This window comes from Esox lucius, chromosome 13, assembly GCF_011004845.1.
Source record: "Esox lucius isolate fEsoLuc1 chromosome 13, fEsoLuc1.pri, whole genome shotgun sequence".
Classification (NCBI taxonomy): Eukaryota; Metazoa; Chordata; class Actinopteri; order Esociformes; family Esocidae; genus Esox; species Esox lucius.
Genome location: NC_047581.1, coordinates 7,493,950 through 7,514,770, shown reverse-complemented (window position 1 = coordinate 7,514,770; position 20,821 = coordinate 7,493,950). Strand labels below are relative to the sequence as shown.

Here is a 20,821-nt window from a genome sequence, read left to right as displayed (position 1 = left end):
GATGGAAGGAACACTTTGAGGAACTCCTAAATCCCACTAACACGCCCTCTATAGTGGAGGCAGAGCTGGAGGCTGATGGGGAAGCATCGTCAATCTCCATGGCAGAAGTCCCTGAGGTAGTCAAACAACTCCACAGTGGCAAAGCTCCGGGGATTGACGAGATCCGTCCAGAAATGTTGAAAGCTTTGGGTGTGGAGGGGATGTCTTGGATGACACGCCTCTTCAACATTACATAGGAGTCGGGGAAAGTGCCTAAGGAGTGGCGGACCGGGGTGGTGGTTCCCCTGTTCAAAAAGGGGGACCTGAGGGTGTGTGCCAATTACAGGGGTATCACACTTCTCAGCTTCCCTGGGAAAGTCTACTCAAAGGTACTGGAAAGGAGGGTTCGGCAGATAGTCGAACCTCAGATTGAAGAGGAACAATGCAGATTCCGTCCTGGTCGGAACAACCGACCAGCTCTTTACTCTTGCAAGGATCCTGGAGGGGACCTGGGAATATGCCCATCCAGTCTACATGTGTTTTGTGGAATCTGGAGAAGGCGTATGACCGGGATATTGTGGGAGCTGCTGCGGGAGTATGGGGTGAGGAGGTCCCTTCTGAGGGCTATCCAATCCCAGTATGTCCAAAGTGAGAGCTGTGTTTGGGTTCTCGGTAGTCAGACTCATTCCAGGTGGGGGTTGGCCTCCGCCAGGGCTGCGCTTTGTCACCAATCCTGTTTGTAACTTTTATGGACAGGATATCGAGGCGTAGTCTGGATGGGGAGGGATTGCAGTTTGGTGGGCTGGGGATCTCATCGCTGCTTTTTGCGGATGATGTGGTCCTGATGGCATCATCGGTCTGTGACCTTCAGCACTTACTGGACCGGTTCGCAGCTGAGTGCGAAGCGGTTGGGATGAGGATTAGTACCTCTAAATCTGAGGCCATGGTTCTCAGCAGGAAACCGATGGAGTGCCTCCACTGGGTAGGGAATGAGGTGTTACCCCAAGTAAAGGAGTTCAAGTATCTCGGGGTCTTGTTCGCGAGTGAGGGGACAATGGAGCGGGAGATTGGCCGGAGCAGTGGGGGCGGTATTGCATTCGCTTTACCGCACCGTTGTGACGAAAAGAGAGCTGAGCCGGAAGGCAAAGCTCTCGATATACCGGTCAATTTTCGTTCCTACCCTCACCTATGGTCATGAAGGTTGGGTCATGACCGAAAGAACAAGATCGCAAGTACAAGCGGCTGAAATGGGTTGTCTCAGAAGGGTGGCAGGCTTCTCCCTTAGGGATAGGGTGAGAAGCTCAGCCATCCGTGAGGAACTCGGAGTAGAGCCGCTGCTCCTTTGCATCGAAAGGAGCCAGTTGAGGTGTTTCGGGCATCTGGTAAGGGAGGTGTTCAAATTGAAATAAAGCTCATTTAAATCTGCTGTAAACTTGTACAAACTTTTCTGAACATGTTTATGTTTGAGAGTGGCTCTATCTCCATTGGTTTAACAAATATTCTATTCATTATTTTATGTAATTATCGACTTGGTGTGTTCCAGGGTCATTTCTGCTAAGGTTCAGCAAAGGCGGATGTCTAATTATTATCAGTATATACACCAATCAGCCATAACATTATGACCACTGACAGGTAAAGTGAATAACACTGATAATCTCGTTATCCTGGCACCTGTCAGTGGGTGGGATATATTAGGCAGCAAGAGAACATTCTGTCCTCAAAGTTGATGCGCTAGAAGCAGGAAAAATGGAAAGCGTAAAGATCTGAGCGACTTTGACAAGGGCCAAATTGTGATGCCTAGAGGACTGGGTCAGAGCATCTCCAAGACTGCAGCGCTTCTGGGGTGTTCCCGATCTGCAGTGGTCAGTACCTATCAAAAGTGGTCAAAGCAAGAAAAAGCGGTGAACAGGCAACAGGTTCAGGGTCAACTCTCATTGATACACGTGAGGAGTGAAGGCTGGCCAGTGTGGTCCAATCCAACAGACGAGCTACTGTAGCACAAACTGCTGAAAAAGTAAATGCTGGTACTGATAGAAAGGTGTCAGAACACACAGTGCATCGCAGTTTGTTGCGTATGGGGCTGCATAGGCATGCTTTGGGCAATGTTCTGCTGGGAAACCTTGGGTCCTGCCATTCATGTGGATGTTACTTTGACACGTACCACCTACCTAAGCATTGTTGCAGACCATGTGCACCCTTTCATTGCAACAGTATTCCCTGATGGCACTGGCCTCTTTCAGCAGGATAATGTGCCCTGCCACAAAGCAAAAATGGTTTAGGAATGTTGACTTGACCTCCAACGTCCCCAGATCTTAATCTAAGCATCTGTGAGATGTGCTGGAAAAACAGGTCCAGTCCATGGAGGACCCACCTCACAACTTACAGGACTTAAAGGATCTGCTGCTAACATCTTGGAGCCAGATACCACAGCACACTTTCAGAGGTCTAAGAAGTCCATGCCTCGACAGGTCTGGGCTGTTTTGGTGGCAAAAGGGGAACCTACACAATATTAGGCAGGTGGTCATAATGATATGGCTGATCTGTGTAACTTTCAGATTCAGAACCATCTTGTGTTCCATTGTGATTGAAGTGTAGTCTCACAGTTGACCAAAAGAGGGTAGTATGATTCAACTCTTCACCTGGGGAAAAATCCCCCCTAATCTCACTGAAAGTATTTCCGAGGTTTTACAGTAGTTAGTCCTTATTTTGAAGGCAGGAAACAATATAGGATGGTTAAAGCACAAAGGAGGCCTTTATTTGTAAAACCAACTAGACACATTCGGCTTGACATAGCAAAACAGATTTCCATCTCTGGGTTGTGCATCCTTTTGCTAAGAGCTCCTTACCATTGGTTGATCACTGGATCCTAAATGGCACCTTGTTCCCTATATAGTACACCAAAGGGTCAAAAGGGGCGCGGTATATACAAAGCAGGATGAATTAGGAATTAATAAATTTTTCTAAAATCACCAGAAAAAGAAATTGAAATATTGCAGTGTCCATTTTTGTTTCTTTCCAAAGTACAATTCATGTTATTTCCCCATTGTTTGTGGTGGGACATTCTTAGGTTTAAAACCCCAGTCAGAAATACCCAAGACATACTGTCTGACACTGGGCCTTGCCTTAAGCTGGTCAGAGTTAAGCATTCTCAATGCAATAAAATCCAGGGCTGTACTCATGAAAGGTCCAGGATCGGCCATTAAGATCCTTAGGAATTACATTTTATGGAGATTAGGTTGCTGATTCTAGACCAACAATGTTTCTTCTCACAGTTTAAATCCAGAGTGGATGGCCACCACTCCCCCTGTGAGGTTGTGATAGCGGACTGAAAAAAATCCTGCGTCCTCAATCATTCCTTTGAAAGTCTCCTGTAAAAGTGAGAGGAGAGAAACTGTTCAGTAATTATTCAATAAGAATAAGATACAGCTAGAAACTGTTCAGTAATAATTTAATAAGAATAAGATACAGCTAAACGTAGATTTACAAACTTAGTTTAATCAATAAAAAAAAAAAGGAACAAGTCCTAATTCAACAAATGAAAATTGGCCAGTATTTTTACGATATCAAAAAGTTGCAGAGAATAAGCCAGATTTAATAATGTTTCCATAAATCTGCCCAAATAGGTGCTGAAGGGACGACTGAATCAGTCAAACCTGGTCTGGGAATTTCCTGATGCTCTCCACTAGGTACTGATAGGACTTCCAGTCACCAGCGATCACCTCCCCCAGAACTGGAATCACCTGGAAACTGTAGGCATTGTAGAGCTGGGACAAGAGTGGGTTGGCCACCTTACTGAACTCCAGACAAATGAACCTTCCTCCTGGCTTCAGCACCCGGAAAGCCTCCTGTAGGGCCTGTTTGGGAATAAGAGTGGAAAACATTTGATGTAAAACACCATTCCACCCTGCTACATTAATTTTGTTTGATTTCTGGTGAACTTTCAGGCAATTACCTAAAGACAGCTATGACTATGATTTACATAGTCCTGGAATGCATGGCCAGCTAAAACAGACTAAGACCTAGCATTTGGTTTTGCTGGGCTAATATGGAGTAAGAAAACCTTTAATTACCAAGTCTATGTGTGTGACGTTACGGATGCCGAAAGCAACGGTGTAGACATCAAATTGGTCATCATCGAAGGGCAGCTCCTCAGCATTACCTACAACCCACGACAGGCCTGTAACACACACACACGCACACACGCACACACGCACACACCTTAATTGACCGGGTTAAAAATAATATAAAATGCACACTAAACTTTGAGTGCTAACTAAAAGCAGAGTGGACAAACCTCTTAACAACAGTCCCTATACTTTTCCAATGATAATAAGGTGAAATATTTCGAAATACATATTAGAAAAACTATTGAGGGGACTACTAAAGGACTGAGTGGTCATCCTGTAGTACAAAGTGATTGACACAAATTCAGAAGAAGTAACAATGTGATAATAAAGTGATAAAAGAAACGTCACCTCACATGTAATTTAGGCTAATGTTATCCCAATCCTGGTCCCGTAATCACCCTACCAATTATTTCATTTGAATCAGGCTTGTCAATGCTTGGGCAAAAACATGCATCCCTTGGGGCAAGACCGGGAAACACTGACTTAGGCAGTCAAAAGAGAGAGACCGACAGAGAAAGCCAGTAAGGAAAAAGTTCAGCAACACCAAACCTCCCTACCACTAGTGAGGCCCATGCGGTCTGCTTTCTGCTGGCCCACTTTGAGCATCTCCTTGTTGATGTCGCAGACTATGGCTCTGGACCGACGGGGTTCCACCTCCTCCTGACCGGGGGCTGCATAGCTGGTAGAGATCTCCTGCCACGAGGGCGTCTGGTTGGCTTGGGCCACTCGCCGCGCAACACGCTCCTCCTGTGACCTCACATAGTCCAGGAACCTGAACGAAATGTCACCTGGGCAAGCACAGCGGAGGGATATTTCAATGGACACCCAAACGGTAAGGGTTTGTAAACGTGTGAGATGTGAACCGAACAAGGGCTTTACATTGTGACTTGTGAGTTACTTCCTGGAAAACAGCAAGTAACATACTGTTTTCAAGCTGTTTACATCCAATATTAACAAATAGGAATGTTCCAAATCTAGTGTAGTACATGGGCTGAACTAATTACAGGGGTGCTATTCATAATCAACTCCTCTACATAAAGACCACTGCTAATAACACTGAATGAGGTTGCACGCACGCGCATACCAGTTCCTCCAGCTACATCCAGTAGTCGCATGCCCGGCTGTGGGTTCATAACATGGAGAAGCATATCCTTCCAGAGTCGGTGGACCCCAAGACTCATAGCATCATTCATCAGGTCATACTTCTGAGCCACACTCTCAAACACCTTGTACACTGAAGAAACACATACAGGCAAAGGTTGTTATGGAGATGTAATTTAACAAGAGGTGTATATGACTAAACTTACCACAATTTGATGTGCCACATATTACACCTGCATCGGCCTATGCGCGGCTGAGCGTGGTATTGCTACTGGTAGTAAGAGGGTGGGGGGGGCGTGTTGGCTACCCACGCTGATCGTTATAGGACAATGTGAACGACCCGTTTTGAAGTGGTGCAGCAGTCAGTAACACATGAAAATGGGTTGACATAACAATTTGATGTACATTTGCATAACGTATGTACGAACAAAAGTTTGACACTCGACTGAATCGGAGTGTCAGAAGAACGTTACCTCTCTCTGTCTTTTCTCCTTCAGGAACGGTCTCGAAGCCAAAATGAGTAGTTTTGTTCTCTGCATTGTCGCTGAAACAACGGCACGCTGATAGATTTAAAGGGCAACTTGATCTGACTATTTGACAAGACACGCTACAGTTTATGTTTCGAGAATAGTCACGAACCATTCTCCGAACAAGAAACCTAATGGAGGCCGCCATATTGAATCTGAATTTCATATGTCAACTGGACGCCTAACAACACGTCATATCTAAACGACCGTGATATCTGTAGTTCGCTTGTTTTCAATTGTGTAGTTTCCTTGTCAGTAGTTTATCAAGAGAATTATGTTAAATACAGTTTATTCATGTTTGTAGAATACATTTTATTCAAATTTTTTAAATCTCAATTGAGTTACATATTTTCAAATTGATTTACCCTATTGTGATGCCATTTCCACGGTTCAGTGTTTACCCATTATAATGTTTAATAATTCATACAGTTTCATGTATTATATACACACGTTATGTTTAACTGACCTTGTGGGGAGCCCATACATTATTCTCTTTACCTTAACCTAACCTTAACCCCCAAAACCTAATTCATTATATTCAACCACTAAGCCTAAATCTGAGCCTAACCTCAACTGACCCTAAGCTGAAAATGTTTTTTTTTACTCATGGGCACCAGGAAAATGGCCCAATAGGTTAACATTTTCCTTGTTTTATGTGTAGTCAGACATGTACACACTATCCTACTTGTGGTTTTATAACCATCCCACTCCAGTTTCCGACTGAAAAGTGGCAGGTCCTGCCTGTTCATCGATTGGGACCAAACCCTTTCTCTATTCCATGGTAACCAGACACCTGGGTCCATTGTCTCCATTGTTGGGTTAATTAGAGGCTAGATCTCAGGTTTGAAGGAGATGCTGGCAACAGTCTTTTCTCATGGCCCCTGCTACTGTGTAGTGGACAGGAAGAATAGAAGACCAGTCCATGGACATCCCAATGGGATGGTGGAAAGACACTGGCTCTGTGCAGAGAGAGGAGGGACAGGATTCCTTCTATGTGACTGTGTCACACATGGAGAGAGGAGTTGGTAGAGTCCTTGGTGTAATGTTACAGCCTAACAAAACGCTGGCAGCAACAGCAGACCAGGTGAGCAAAACGAGCATTTGGGACCACTATGTGTGGTGAGTGTGTGATAGCGATGATCCCCATGTCTTTCCTAAGTCCTCTAATTCACAGAGCAAGTCTCTCCCATTCATTCTTTATGAGGGGTCAGTGTCTCGCTAGGCTGTCTTCATTCTTTGTTCTTGTAGATGAACTATAGCTATAAGCTTGAAGAGTGCAGCACTGTAGGCAATCACTAGAGGGGGTAAGAGGACAGCATTTCAAAGTACACAACCTGTCACACAGGCTCTTATGTAAAAATATTCTCTGCATAATTGAACATCATACTAACTTTAAAAAATGTCTGTCTCACTTCAATCAGTGTCATTGATTTTATGATCTCCTTTAAACATATCTAAAGTAGTTATTGGTTCTAAATGTGTGTCTTTTAAGATTCAAATGATGCAGCGTCATTCCAAGACTCCTAAATGTGATTCGTTTTTTATGTGCCGTTTTATTTTATAATCTACGAGTCCCGTTGAGTTAGGTTAACCAGGGCCTCTTGCCCTCTGTCATTCAGCACAGTTGAAGAAAAAAAATACCTCTTTGATGCCTATAGCTACACACTAACCCGCATGAATGTTTCAGATTATAGCGTACCCGTTCATGTTTTACTCTTCATGCGGTTCCAATTGAAACTCTGACCTCACACCCGAACAAATCTCCAGGTTGCATGACCGACCTCCGTCCGCACAGAACAGAGGCAATGGTTCACACATGGTGTCCCCTAAAATATACCTGGGTTCAATTGAGTTTGAAACCATTCAAATACTTTGAGTGTTTCCTTTAGCCTGGGCTACTAGACGAGCAGGCATTGCTTGATTTTCACTTACTCTGTTGGTTGTAATGCAACATGCTTGCTCAAGGAACCACTGCTAAAGTGTTAGAAAGGACTTTGTGTAGTATCTGAACCCCAGTGTGGTCCGAACACCCACAGCTGCATCCGCTGAGGTATAGATAAGGGGAGGGGATGAGAGGGGAGAAGAAAGGGGATGGGAGAGAGATGTTGGGGTATGAGAGAACTGAATTTAGAGACAGACGGGAATATAGAGAGAATTTAATACAGCGTCAAAGGGGAAAATAGAGTGACCTGGGAGAGAGAAAAAGGGTGCAATAGAGAAATACTGGCACTATTCAGATACCTGATAAGCATTATGTTGCACAGTGAAGTATGTAATATTTTCTTCTCTAACACTGTATGGGAATATCAATATTATGCATTTATCTAGAATGTGTAGGAATTGTAAATATGAAGTCAATAAATTCACACTGGACAGAGAAATAAGAAACATGCATACAGTATTTATTTATTTATTTATCAGGATGACACATTAAATAAAACTACAAAGGTACTTCACTGATACAAAAGATAGAATATATCCCATTCAAATACAAAATAACAATAATTTACTGTATAAATTAAAATTTCACTATTTTATTTACAATGCTCATGGAAAGAAATGTTTTGTATTTTCCCAAAATCCCCTTTTGTCAATATCACATAAGTTTGGTCATCTTTATTCTGATGGCCAGAAAATCATGGGGGTGTACTATTTAGTATTACCAAATGTAAAGAAAGCAGAGGGGACAGATTCCATTACTATTACACTCTAACGTGGAATTGTCCGCTTGACCGGGAAGAAGAGTATGTATTATTCATCAGGCTATCCAAGCAGATTTGACCTTGCTAGATTTAAACTGTCGGGCTTGGTTCATTTCTATTTGATTTGACAAGGACTCCTCTGTCTGATCTTCCCTATACAAACACACATGCTTCTTTCTCTCTTTCAAACACCCAGAAACACAATCTTACGCACATGCTATCTCTGCCTGTCACGTGTGCGAGCACACAGAAACAAACAAACACACACACACACACACACACACACACACACACACAGATATATGATTCCCTTTCTCTTTCTCCCTCTAAGCATGAACTGCTCTTAACATCACCGACCCAAGGGAATGTGGCCTTTCTTGTCCTGCGATAATTAACTTGAGGAATAGATAAGCAGACTGACAAAAAACAACATCAGTCAACCGGCAGACAAACATGACCGGGGAGATGAACGTTCCCTTCATTGCGAGGCAAGGCACTCTTATTAAGCCACACCTACAGTAAATCCTAAACCTCATTCCAATGTGACACCGTCTGCATTCCAAATGGCTCCCTAGAAGTGCACCACATTTTGTTCGGCATCCATAGAGCTCTGGGCAAAAAGAGTGTACAACTTATATTTGGGAACGGGGTGCCATTTTGCATATTAACTATTCTGCATATTAACTGTAACTGGTTGCGAGGGATCTCAATGTCAAGTTTTCCGTTTGCATATTTCCCAATATCAATTGTGAAAGGTTTTCGTTCCGGAGCGTATAAGAGACATTCTGGTTTTAAGTACTTTTCATCTATTAGCTCACAAGTTGAGGCAAAACTAAGTGCATTGATGTTTTGAATTAGCTTTCATTGTGTTTGTGACTGTTGGGGAAATGCAAACTTAGAAGTGCTTGAGCAACACAAATATCTTCATCATAATTCAACCTAAAAGTCCCAGGGGCGCAGTAATGTGCTGTGACCTTTGACGTAACGCCAAAGGTCACGGAAACACATGGGACTGGCCTGCTGTCTGCTCACCCAGCGGACACTCAGCGAGCCGGTTTATTCATTCATCCCACATGCTTTGGCCAGCTTGACGCGAGTTGTGTGAGGCATTTCTCAGGGTCCGACAAGCCTTCTGAATGGGGGAATTAATCTGCTGCAGAAGACCAAAGAAAAGAAGAAAAAAAAGACGCCCCGACCTCGAAGCTAAGTGGCGGTTGATGAGTAAGTACATAAACGACCCTGATGCATTTCACCATTGGTTCGCAGGGACAGCAAATGAAAGAGCAGGACACACGCCATCATCATCATCCCACCCGTTGAATTACACAATATACAGCTCCACTTACTCCTCCTTGTAATCACACGGCAACACAACGAGAACAATATGCTCAGCAATGTCCGAGAAGACTACGCATAAGAACATATACTGCAGAAGAGAAGGGGGGGCGGGGGGAATTAAAGCAAACATCAAAGGTCTCGCCCACGCTGCTGTAATTCCCATAGCCGTGGTCTGTCATCGAGTGGACAGGGAACACAAGCAATGGACTTAGGCAAGGAGCAGAGGTGGAGTAGGGATACATGAGAAAAGCCTAGCAGCCGGGTTGAACATTCCCAAGGCACTTAAAGACAGGGTTCCTATTCCCCGTAGTTTGGACTTTATCAGTACTATGGGAAAGGTTTTGTCTGACCCCATGTGGAACCATTGAACAATCCTTTTTAGGTTCCAGGTAGAACCCCTGTAGGTTCCCACATAGAAAGCCTCTGTAGGGTTTCTACCTGGAACCTAAAAAGGGATATTTATAGGGTTCCCCCCATAAGGACGACCCCCCCGCCCCCCAAATAACCCTTGGGGAACCCTTTTTTTCTAAGTGTATGTGAATGCGGTGCCATCTGGGGCAGTCAAACCAGACAGATAACAACCCGGCGCTGAGCGGCGAAGGAGAGAGAGAGAGAGAACCTCTGAAGGCTTCAAAGACTCTTTCTAAATGGCGGTTGGTTAATGACAACCCTCCTTCTCCCCTCCCCTACTCCCCCCATCCACCCCCAGGGCCACGGGAGAGACTTCTGATCCCTCTTCCCTCCGGGGGCCGCGTGGGTGAGACAGAGGCAGCGAGCGTCCCCCCCAAATTCTCCACGGCCTCTCTGTGTCCTTTGACGGATTTGGTTATTCGTTTTTTGCCAGGGCGTGTCGCAGCGTGCCAAGGATCCGCGGCACCCTTCTCTGTGACTTCTTGCCATCCATTGTGCAGAGGTGGATCACCTCAGCGCTCCAGCCTCTCTGAGACAAAAAGCCACCGGGTGGCCAACATAACAAAAAACATTTGCAGGTAACTCAAAGATTTCTGACAGGCTGACTGTTCCCTAACTGAGGATATTCCATAGTGGTATTAATAGTAATACACAAGTGCTGTTGGCCATTTTGTGCCTGACCGGGGCACAGTTACAGTGGAAGACCTGCATTCTGGAGGAGTCCTGTGGAAACTGGTTGCTTTGGCCGCGATCAACCCTTGTCTGTAGAGTGGGACTCCTTTCAGACATCCATGGAGGGATGATGGAAGTGGATCCATGAGGAGATGAGTGGCCTAAATCTTCTACCTCGCGCTGTACATCTGCCCTGCTCTTCTCTCCCGCCGTGTACACAGCAGACGAAGACAGCCCTGTCCGGCTCCTCTCCGGGAGATATAGCCCTCGGGCCATTTGGTAGTAATCACTCAGTGAGTCAGCGGATCAGTCATTAGTTAGCATGTTAGCTTTGTAGCTCAGTGCCCCCATAGCGTCTCATTGGGTTAGAGGGGCTAGCTCCGTGGCTAGCTCCGGTAAAGGCAGGCCTTGGCACAGGGTGCAGCAGCGGTAGCGGTAGGGGACCGGGCTGCAGTTGGCTAGTTGCCCACCAGGGGGCTGAGGTCTCCGTGGTGGTTCTTTAGCTTCTTCTTGAAGAGGGAGATGGTTGAGGGGCGGTAAAGGATGATCCAAGGCTCAGACGCTGCGCTCTGGCCGCCACAGCTCTCCGAACCGCTAATGGTCGGGATGTTGGGAGATCTGAAGGAGAGATTAAAAAGGGACAGCAATAGATATGGCGCTGGAGTCAATTTGGCGTGAACTATACTTTGGTACTTTCGAAGTGTTGGTACAATACAACGCCATGCCTTTGTCAGTGACTGACAGCGAATGAGGGAAAATGAAATACTTACTTGACGGTGACGTGCAGCAGTAGTTTAGCCACCATTGCTATGACCGTCAGGGTCAGGAGAGCAGCCAGGGCATATATGGTCCACACTGTCAACAGATAAACACACCATTTAAATCAGGCAACGAATAAGAACACTAAACAGATGGAAAAGTACCAGAGACACTCTGACAGTTAGGTATGGAGACACACGTGGTATTCTGATCATGAGCTGATAAAAGGCACGTTTCACATTTCTGGGGAAATTTGTTTGCACAATAGAAAACAGTAGAAAGGGACTGTTGGTTACAAATGAGATACCGCAAATGTAAACTCAGCTTGCAAATAAATGTGCATTACCACTTATTCTCCCACGTAAACTGACTGAGAACACACCCCCATTTTTCAACCGGGGGAACATTTACTGGGAGGAGTTGGAATGAATGAGCCAATTAATGAACGAGCTGGGGATGATTAGGCGGCCCAGACGGTACGAGTTGCAGATTTTGCCAGTACACCAAGTTAACACGATTTTTATGGAAACGGCCAAGGTTTCTTTGCAATATGATGACCACAACACAGGATGTGTCCTAGGAGAATAAAAGGATGATTATACCTGAGAAAGAGAAAAAGGATGATGAAATTTAGACACTACAGGTTGACAGGATAGTTCAGTAGGATATTAGTATCAATATGTATTATAGGTTGACTGGATAGTTCAGTAGGATATTAGTATCAATATGTATTACAGGTTGACAGGATAGTTCAGTAGGATATTAGTATCAATATGTATTATAGGTTGACTGGATAGTTCAGTAGGATATTAGTATCAATATGTATTACAGGTTGACTGGATAGTTCAGTAGGATATTAGTATCAATATGTATTACAGGTTGACAGGATAGTTCAGTAGGATATTAGTATCAATATGTATTACAGGTTGACAGGATAGTTCAGTAGGATATTAGTATCAATATGTATTATAGGTTGACTGGATAGTCCAGTAGGATATTAGTATCAATATGTATTACAGGTTGACAGGATAGTTCAGTAGGATATTAGTATCAATATGTATTACAGGTTGACTGGATAGTTCAGTAGGATATTAGTATCAATATGTATTACAGGTTGACAGGATAGTTCAGTAGGATATTAGTATCAATATGTATTACAGGTTGACAGGATAGTTCAGTAGGATATTAGTATCAATATGTATTACAGGTTGACAGGATAGTTCAGTAGGATATTAGTATCAATATGTATTACAGGTTGACAGGATAGTTCAGTAGGATATTAGTATCAATATGTATTACAGGTTGACAGGATAGTTCAGTAGGATATTAGTATCAATATGTATTATAGGTTGACCGGATAGTCCAGTAGGATATTAGTATCAATATGTATTACAGGTTGACTGGATAGTTCAGTAGGATATTAGTATCAATATGTATTACAGGTTGACAGGATAGTTCAGTAGGATGTTAGTATCAATATGTATTATAGGTTGACCGGATAGTCCAGTAGGATATTAGTATCAATATGTATTACAGGTTGACAGGATAGTTCAGTAGGATATTAGTATCAATATGTATTACAGGTTGACAGGATAGTTCAGTAGGATGTTAGTATCAATATGTATTACAGGTTGACAGGATAGTTCAGTAGGATGTTAGTATCAATATGTATTACAGGTTGACAGGATAGTTCAGTAGGATATTAGTATCAATATGTATTACAGGTTGACAGGATAGTTCAGTAGGATGTTAGTATCAATATGTATTACAGGTTGACAGGATAGTTCAGTAGGATATTAGTATCAATATGTATTACAGGTTGACAGGATAGTTCAGTAGGATATTAGTATCAATATGTATTACAGGTTGACAGGATAGTTCAGTAGGATATTAGTATCAATATGTATTACAGGTTGACAGGATAGTTCAGTAGGATATTAGTATCAATATGTATTACAGGTTGACAGGATAGTTCAGTAGGATGTTAGTATCAATATGTATTACAGGTTGACAGGATAGTTCAGTAGGATGTTGGTTTCTACATACTAGAGGTGTGTCCGTTGGTTCCTTTGGGTCCGGCCCACTGACCTGGCACGTTGTGGTCCGGTTTACCAGGACTGGATGTTATCACGTAGACGATCTGCGAGGAACGGCCATTTCCATTCCCGTTGGACTTCTCTGTTACATCATTGAGCTGCGGCTTCGCTGTGCTAGTGTCCTCTTTCTCCTCTTCCTCACCTACAGGCCTGGTGTCCAGACCTCTCAGCGCTGGAACAACAATAACGATAAGGAACAACAAACGTTAGAATGTTTCACCGCCTCTCTTGTGGTGTGCCAGGGTGCTTGTTTCCCCAACCTGGAGTACTTGGTTTTCTTCATGTCATAAAAATACTTTCAAGTCTAAATTGGCAAGGATGTGTCTGAGTTCTTATTAGAGGAAAAAAAAGAGAGTTTTTCTTCACCCTTTGCCTGACTCTTTAGTAAGAGTTAAAGGCTTTTTACTCACATAACTCAACCTGACTACGATGTTCCCACATGTTCTCCATTTACCAATAAAATGCTGCTTCAAATCTCGGTTCGGCCAAAAATTCCTGAGACGTCATCTGAGAGCGTTTATCCTCATCTAAGGAGAAAATTAACATTGTAGCAGTCTGTACTGGGTAGATGTGCTAGCATTCTGGTTGGTATTTACATTCATCCTGCTTCGCCTCAAGGGAGATATCTCTCTCTCTCTCTCTCGTTTTCTCCATTTCTCTCCCATTTTCTCTCCCATTTATTTCCCTATACCCCCATCTCCCCCTTTCTCTCCTCCCAGAAAACCGATTGCTTTACCTGACCTTTTCTTAAAACAGGTTTCATAATATTGTATATTATTTATTTTCCCAACAACCTCTATTTCAGTTACGTGGTCTGAAACAAGTGAAGTCAGGAGTGAGACATAACCAGGAGCAAATTGGTGGCCAGTCTGGGTCACAGGCTCTAACCTGACAATATTGAACAAAACAAGAGGAGAATTACAGAGTGTGTGTGTGTTTGTTTGGACTGTGTGTGTGTACCTAAAGGCCTTGTAGGTTCTTAGTTTTAATGTCAACCGTATTAACAAACTCATAGCTGTGTGGTGTGCAGACGCCTTAAGAAAATAGAATTGAAACATTTCCTGTTCCTCACTCAAAACCTTCCTTTTTTACTATTTTGGAAAGGTGCAGTGGTCTCTTACATTTTTCAGGAGCTGTATGTTATTGACATGTACGAAAACCTGTGACAAAAAAACATCCCGCCTTACTGGCAAAGGATCGTTAACAACACGTTCTATGCTTAACATGCTAGGAAGAGAGCGCCCTTAAATGGTGTGTATACACTGCAAAAAACATGTCTTATCAGGTATATTTATCTTGTTTTCAGGTTAAAAATCAAACCATCCTTAAAATAAGGTACATTTATCTTAACAAGCTAAAGTTGTATTAGATAATACCGTTTGATTTTAGAATATATCCCTTGAATATCAAGTAATTTGTCTTGTACCATTGGCTAATTATTTCACTTTTTTTTTTTGCAGTGTGCCGGTGAGTTCCTAGAAAAAACGAAACTTTTCAGTATGCAACACCGATCTCCGTCGGGAGCTTTGAGGTATTGGCTAGCAAATGAGAAGAGAAAAGGTTCGCCACCCGCCCAGCAGCGCTAGGAACCTCGCCAGTCTGTCTCACTCTCTTTACACACTTGCGCGTGTATATTTACGTGCATGCTCCTATCCCGGAGCCACAGCCCATTTGCCTGGTTAATTTAACCGTGGCCGGGTGGTGCGGTTGCTATGCAAAACCCGGCCGTGGAAGCAGGATGTCAGGCTGCACCTGTTCATGCAAATTATGGCTCCTGGGGAGAAATGAATTGCTGTGGTTTCAGTGTGTGTGTGTGTTTGTGTTAGTGTGTGGGATTCGCTGAGCTGCGACTGAAATGCTTCAAGGCGAGCCAAGGGCGATAGAGGTCTGGAAAAGCTTGTTATCGCTCATATTTACTACAACAACTTTTTGTACAATTTTTCCAATTGTTATGACAATCTCTAAACAGTCTGGGCCAACGTTTTGGTTGGGTAATATGCCATTATAACCCTCTAACTAAAGTGAGTGATTGTTTCAATAGCATTAACTCTAACATCACTACAAGCATTTTGACTAGTAAAGTTATACATGTGAGTTCTTTACCTACACAATGTTTACAGGTCTCTTACTTTGTGTGTGTGTGTGTGTGTGTGTGTGTGGTTGTGTGTGTTGTGTGCGGTGTGCTGGTGGTGTTTGTGGGTGTTTATGTGCAAACCCACCTTGGTATGTGACAGCAAAGCCTTGAGCCTGGTTAGTTCCATCTGAGTAAAAGTAAAGGATGACAAAGTCTCCAGTGACGTTAACCAGATCTCTGGGTGGGTTGCGGCCATCGAACCTCGCCACCACCTGGTTGGTAAAGCCATCCAGCAGTTCAACCATGTCCTTCTGGTCCGAGATGTCGAAGAAGGTGAAGTTGAACAAGATCATGGAGGCTCCCGGAACCTGGTAACAACAAAAGCAGAAATAATTAACACAACTTTATTATTTCTTAGTTTTTCTAAATGAAGATGTCAGACAGGACGATAAAGCAACAAGGAAAAACATTTGAAACAATGTAACTGTATATAGCGAAACAGAGAGTGTAGGTTAGAAACCAAACCACATATACCTGGATGGTCCAGTAGCAGACCCTTCCAGCTTGGTACTTGTCAGGGAAGTCAGGGGAGTAGACAACCCCAGAGGGGGCAGAGTAGTTACCCCCACACGCCCCCACTCGAGCTGGAGGACAGAAACAGGGAAATATATTCAATTGATAACTCTTCAGTTATTTCCATTTGATTTACATGCAAGCTTTTATTTCCCTTGTTATTTCCCTTATTACATTTCAGTCATTTAGCAAACGCTCTTATCCAAAGCGTCTTACAGGAACAATTAGGCCAAAATGCCTTCCTAAACGGCACTATTTTCATTTGTATAAGTCAGTGGGATCTGAACTAGTGACCTTTCGGTTACTGACGTAATCATCGAACCAATCGGTTGTCTGGCATCTGTCAAACTAACCCCATCGACTTTTATGTGTCCATAGAAACATCCAGAAAACCACAAACAGTAAATACACAGTCTCAGTGAGCCACAGACTGGAATGAAGTGTTTTCAACACAGTGGAAAGAAGAGACTATATTGAACAAGGCGTATTTCATCATTGTTACAATTCTGTTGACAAAGGCTTTGAAATCTGTATTTCATTATGTGGCAGTCTGCCATTAACCTGAGAGAATCTATCATGTGTCCTTTTGCCAAAATCAGCAAACCATCTCAAGACAACAAAGGACGCGAGAACATTCTCTTTGTGTTACTCTTCCAACTTCTGAAGTGAAGTCTTTTACTTCTTTCAAAAGTTGGTCCTTGTAGATCCATTATTGTATGTGGGGAAATTGACGATTGCCAGTTTTCTGAAGCGTCTTCTTCCTTCCCCTCACACCAGTACATTTCCGTTGAGTACAAACAACTACTTTTTCAAGTGAAGCTTGATTATCGGGCACCAAGGAAGTGTTGGTGCTAAGGCTCCAGTACAGTTGTCTTTAATGGACCACATAATGGCAGATCTACTTACTGTCGAAGACGATCACCCAACCATCACCTCCACAGGGCTGGGTGTGGTCACCGAAACAAACGTGGTTGCATTCCATGCTGGGCGCCTCACCATGGCGACGCAGGTCCAGGTCATTGCCACAGAAACAGGCATAACCTGACTCCATCCCAGCCAGCTATAGAACAGGGAGAGACATGCAAATCAGTCCTTTGTACAAATAACTTTTATTTGTTTTGGACTTGTTTGACTCTTCAAAAGAGGACCAGACCTTTCGCATGGTCCTCAAAACAAACCCTTTCACATGAGAGCAAAGGAAAAAACACCACCTCAACCACCTTATGAGATTTAATGGCCGCACTTGATCAGAGATGCTATTATATTATCAAATTGGAATAGCTTGAAAATGGTTTCATACTAAAAATAATATATGTTCATTACCAAACTAAGTACAATCAGACGTTTGATGATAATTTGGTTCGTATTTTAGGGGAAATTAAGTATCCAGACACTCTTCACATGTACCAAATGGAAGCATATTCCCCAAACTGTGCACTTGCTCAACATAAGGGAAGGCTGGCATTCAGGACACAGCCCAACTCTGTCGGCAGTAATTAAAGGCTGCCTGCGAGTACCGTCTAAACATCAAAGCCCTCTCAGAGGAAGGTCAAAATAAAGCAGTCTGAAACAGTGTCGCCGTCAGACCTCTTTGTCAGAACACCAGCAAACATTTCCTTAAACCATGTTGTGGCAAGACATATCAGAATGAGAAACCAAATAAAAATACAGGTCCTAAATTACAGCCCATTCCCTTAATAGTTCACTACTTTTCAGCAATATAGAGTTTAAATGGACTACTAGGCTGCCTTTTTGGGAGCCCAAAACTATTCAAACGTCTCGACCTTCCTTTCACAATTGAGATCTAAACCAGCCATGCTCAGTTTAGAGGCAGCCCACTGACTAAGAGCTCCCATTGTCTCCAATTCAAAGACCGTTGTGTCATTTTCTTCCCATAAATGTATTCATACGAAGGTGCCGCATCACTTCCCTTCCCTTGGAACGTTTTCTCATTAGGCTGGAATTTATGGAACAAGGCTCCTCTGCCTGCCCACCCGACCAATGTGAGTGACGGCGTCCTCGCTCCGTGTTTATCGGACGAAAAAAGCAGTCAATGGGAGAGGAGGGAACGCCGACGTGAATTCCTCGGGTGACAGACCAGAAAGCGGTGGGCTGTGGCATCTGAATCACTGGCTGTTTTCCAAAATGGCTCCCGGTTCCTTATATGCCCTGGTCAAAAGTAGTGCACTATATAGCTAATAGGGTGTCATTTGGGTTTCACCACTGACTGAGTGACTGACTAATGGTCTGGTTAAGGTGGTTTATTATAGTGAAGTCAGATGGAGTCAAGGGACAATGCGTTTTAATTTATTTTTTAAAAGACAATCAAAGTGGTGAGAGACGTTGTGCCGTCAGGCTGTCAGTTCCAAGGAGTGGTGACACACACACACACACACACACACAAACAGGCGCACAACAGAGAGCACAGGGAGAGGGACTGACTGTCACTGCTCATCAGTGAAGACACCAGACAGGATCCGATAGTGGTACCAGACGCAGTGCCAGCCGGATGTAGTCACACAGAACCGAAACACCTGGCACCGTTTGTACTCATGGTCAATGCCCAAGATGATAGAAGGCCAAAGAGCATACATTAACAACTGTCTTGGACGATTTAACGTCTAATGCCACACTAGATAAAGAGTGTCTCAAACCGACTGCCATTTTCCCCATCAGAGGTAATTATTCGCAGACGAAACTGTGGTTAGGGAGTTCAGATGTCACAGTGTTTTGCTGAACCAATCTTGAATGGCATCCTATTCCCTATATAGCTCATTAAAGCGGGAGTCAGCAGAAACAAATTTAAAAAAGCTATTTCCACACCCGTTTTTGTAAAATTCTAAAATTCATGACAGCTGCTGTGGATGCAAGGGCCGACCAGCCACGCTAAAAAAGAACAGAAATGTGTTTTGTAAATCAAACAAGCTGATATATTTGGTTTTGAGTGAAACTAAGCCAACAAGGCATTTGGATTAGTGCAACTGTGAAACTAAGCTCACAAGGCGTGTTATATCCTTAAAGAATCTGTTGATAAATATAGGTTATTTACAAAATCAATGAATAAAGTTATTTATAGGTCCCTAGATGTATGAGGCAACTCCAAATGACTTTAAGTGATGAAACATTTTGTGAATTTCTTTTTTTGTGATACTGTTTCATGTATTTTTTAATGTATTTTCATGTACGTACTTTAATCGACCAGACAGTGGAAAAGAGAGGAGTATTGGTGCTGAAAGGGCAGTGGGCTGGACTCAAGCTCCTGCTGCAGAATGTGTGCCTGAGGTGGCGTCTCAGACCACTAGACCAATCAAGGCCACAAATTCATGGAATTTCAATTAATTCCCTGTTTTTCTTTTCTGGAAAATATGGTGCATTACCTTTGAATAGGGTAGGGTAGGAAATATGGTGTAATTTGGAAGAAACTGTCTCTGTGCTGTCTTACCTTGTATTTCTGTTTGCGGCAAAAACCAATGCAGTTCTGGATGGTGAGCTTGTTCGAAGTCTCACTGCTCCCCGTCAAGGTGGGCGGATCGCCACTGTCCTTAAAACAGCCCAGGTTCCCTGGCACTGGTGAAAGAACAGAGAAAAGGGCAGAGTTTAGCCATGTGGTACTTCAAACATTCACTACATTTCCCAAGATGCATCTTTAAAGATTGAGCGTGAGTTCTGAGAGAATTGGACAGCCTGACCATATTGCTTTTACTAGTCCAAATGATCCCAGAGAGATCCTTTAAATAATCTCCAGGGCACCATACAAACTACTAGGTTGAAGGACTCATAGAGCAGTGGTCTCTGGAAACCAGACTTCTTATGAACTACCAGATTTTTTGAACTGGTGTCAAATAAGAGATAGAGAGTTGCTGAACATGCAAGTTTAGCTCTTTAAGTAATAACATAATACTCCAATTCCCAAGAGCCATCTATGTCTCATAAAATGGGTGTCAACCCAAGACAAGGAACACAGTCCCTGATAGGCAGTCCTGGGTTGTACCTCTTGAATAATTAGGTCCTTATTCACTTGGTCTGTCCTGAGGCCCTATTGAAAGGTTTTATAAATTAACACTTCTTCACCTCTGGCAGTTTGGGCTCCATAATAGACATGTACACACACGCACAGACAGTCAGGCGTGTGCACACACAAACAAACACATACGCACACACACACACACACATACACACTGGGACCGCCATGAAACACAATGAGCTGCATGGAGCGGTGCGAAAAAAAAACGTCATCTCCCCGGAATTTTCTGGCTGGCTCAGATTGAGATTGTTTTGTTAATTGTCAACAGGCAAAAACTTGGGCTTGGAAGAAAGCCGGAGAGACGTGAGGGCTGGGGTAGGTATGGGGTCTGAGCCACAGCGAGGAGGTGCTGGAATCTAGAGTATGTGCATTGTCTAGGTTGAGCTGGGTTCATTTGGATGACAGGTGATAGGGCAAAGGATCATAACACTGGAAGTA

At 43.4% G+C, this 20,821-nt stretch overlaps 2 protein-coding genes across 3 annotated transcripts in view; both read right to left on the bottom strand.

Moving 5' to 3' along the window:
- Nucleotides 1–2,709: 2,709 nt before the first annotated feature.
- coq5 (coenzyme Q5, methyltransferase) lies at nucleotides 2,710–5,914 on the bottom strand. The gene is made up of 6 exons (XM_010876037.4): nucleotides 5,681–5,914; nucleotides 5,191–5,340; nucleotides 4,664–4,894; nucleotides 4,050–4,156; nucleotides 3,633–3,833; nucleotides 2,710–3,347 (listed from the first exon to the last, which is right to left on the bottom strand). Exons 1-6 carry the CDS (start codon nucleotides 5,898–5,900, stop codon nucleotides 3,246–3,248), a joined length of 1,011 nt encoding a protein of 336 aa, XP_010874339.2. The 5' UTR covers nucleotides 5,901–5,914; the 3' UTR covers nucleotides 2,710–3,245.
- A 3,226-nt stretch (nucleotides 5,915–9,140) lies between these two features.
- kremen1 (kringle containing transmembrane protein 1) overlaps nucleotides 9,141–20,821 on the bottom strand; it is a 62,336-nt gene continuing 50,655 nt past the window's right edge. The window contains exons 4-10 of one of the 2 annotated variants that reach the window (XM_010876038.4): nucleotides 19,802–19,926; nucleotides 17,266–17,419; nucleotides 16,321–16,430; nucleotides 15,932–16,154; nucleotides 13,663–13,884; nucleotides 11,628–11,712; nucleotides 9,141–11,475 (exon numbers count right to left, since the gene is read on the bottom strand). In XM_010876038.4, coding sequence (XP_010874340.1) covers nucleotides 11,316–11,475; nucleotides 11,628–11,712; nucleotides 13,663–13,884; nucleotides 15,932–16,154; nucleotides 16,321–16,430; nucleotides 17,266–17,419; nucleotides 19,802–19,926 — 1,079 coding nt within the window. In that variant the 3' untranslated portion in view covers nucleotides 9,141–11,315. The remainder of the gene's footprint in view (nucleotides 11,476–11,627; nucleotides 11,713–13,662; nucleotides 13,885–15,931; nucleotides 16,155–16,320; nucleotides 16,431–17,265; nucleotides 17,420–19,801; nucleotides 19,927–20,821) is intronic. The other variant, XM_010876039.3, reaches the window with a different exon arrangement.

Excerpts from the sequence above, each read along its gene's own strand:
- coq5 (XM_010876037.4), bottom strand. The coding sequence starts at position 5,900 with ATGAAATTCAGATTCAATATGGCGGCCTCCATTAGGTTTCTTGTTCGG. Across the intron at positions 5,341-5,680 it reads AGGAGAAAAGACAGAGAGAG|TGTACAAGGTGTTTGAGAGT; the intron begins GTAACGTTCTTC and ends GTGTTTCTTCAG. Across the intron at positions 3,348-3,632 it reads TCAGGAAATTCCCAGACCAG|GAGACTTTCAAAGGAATGAT; the intron begins GTTTGACTGATT and ends TCACTTTTACAG.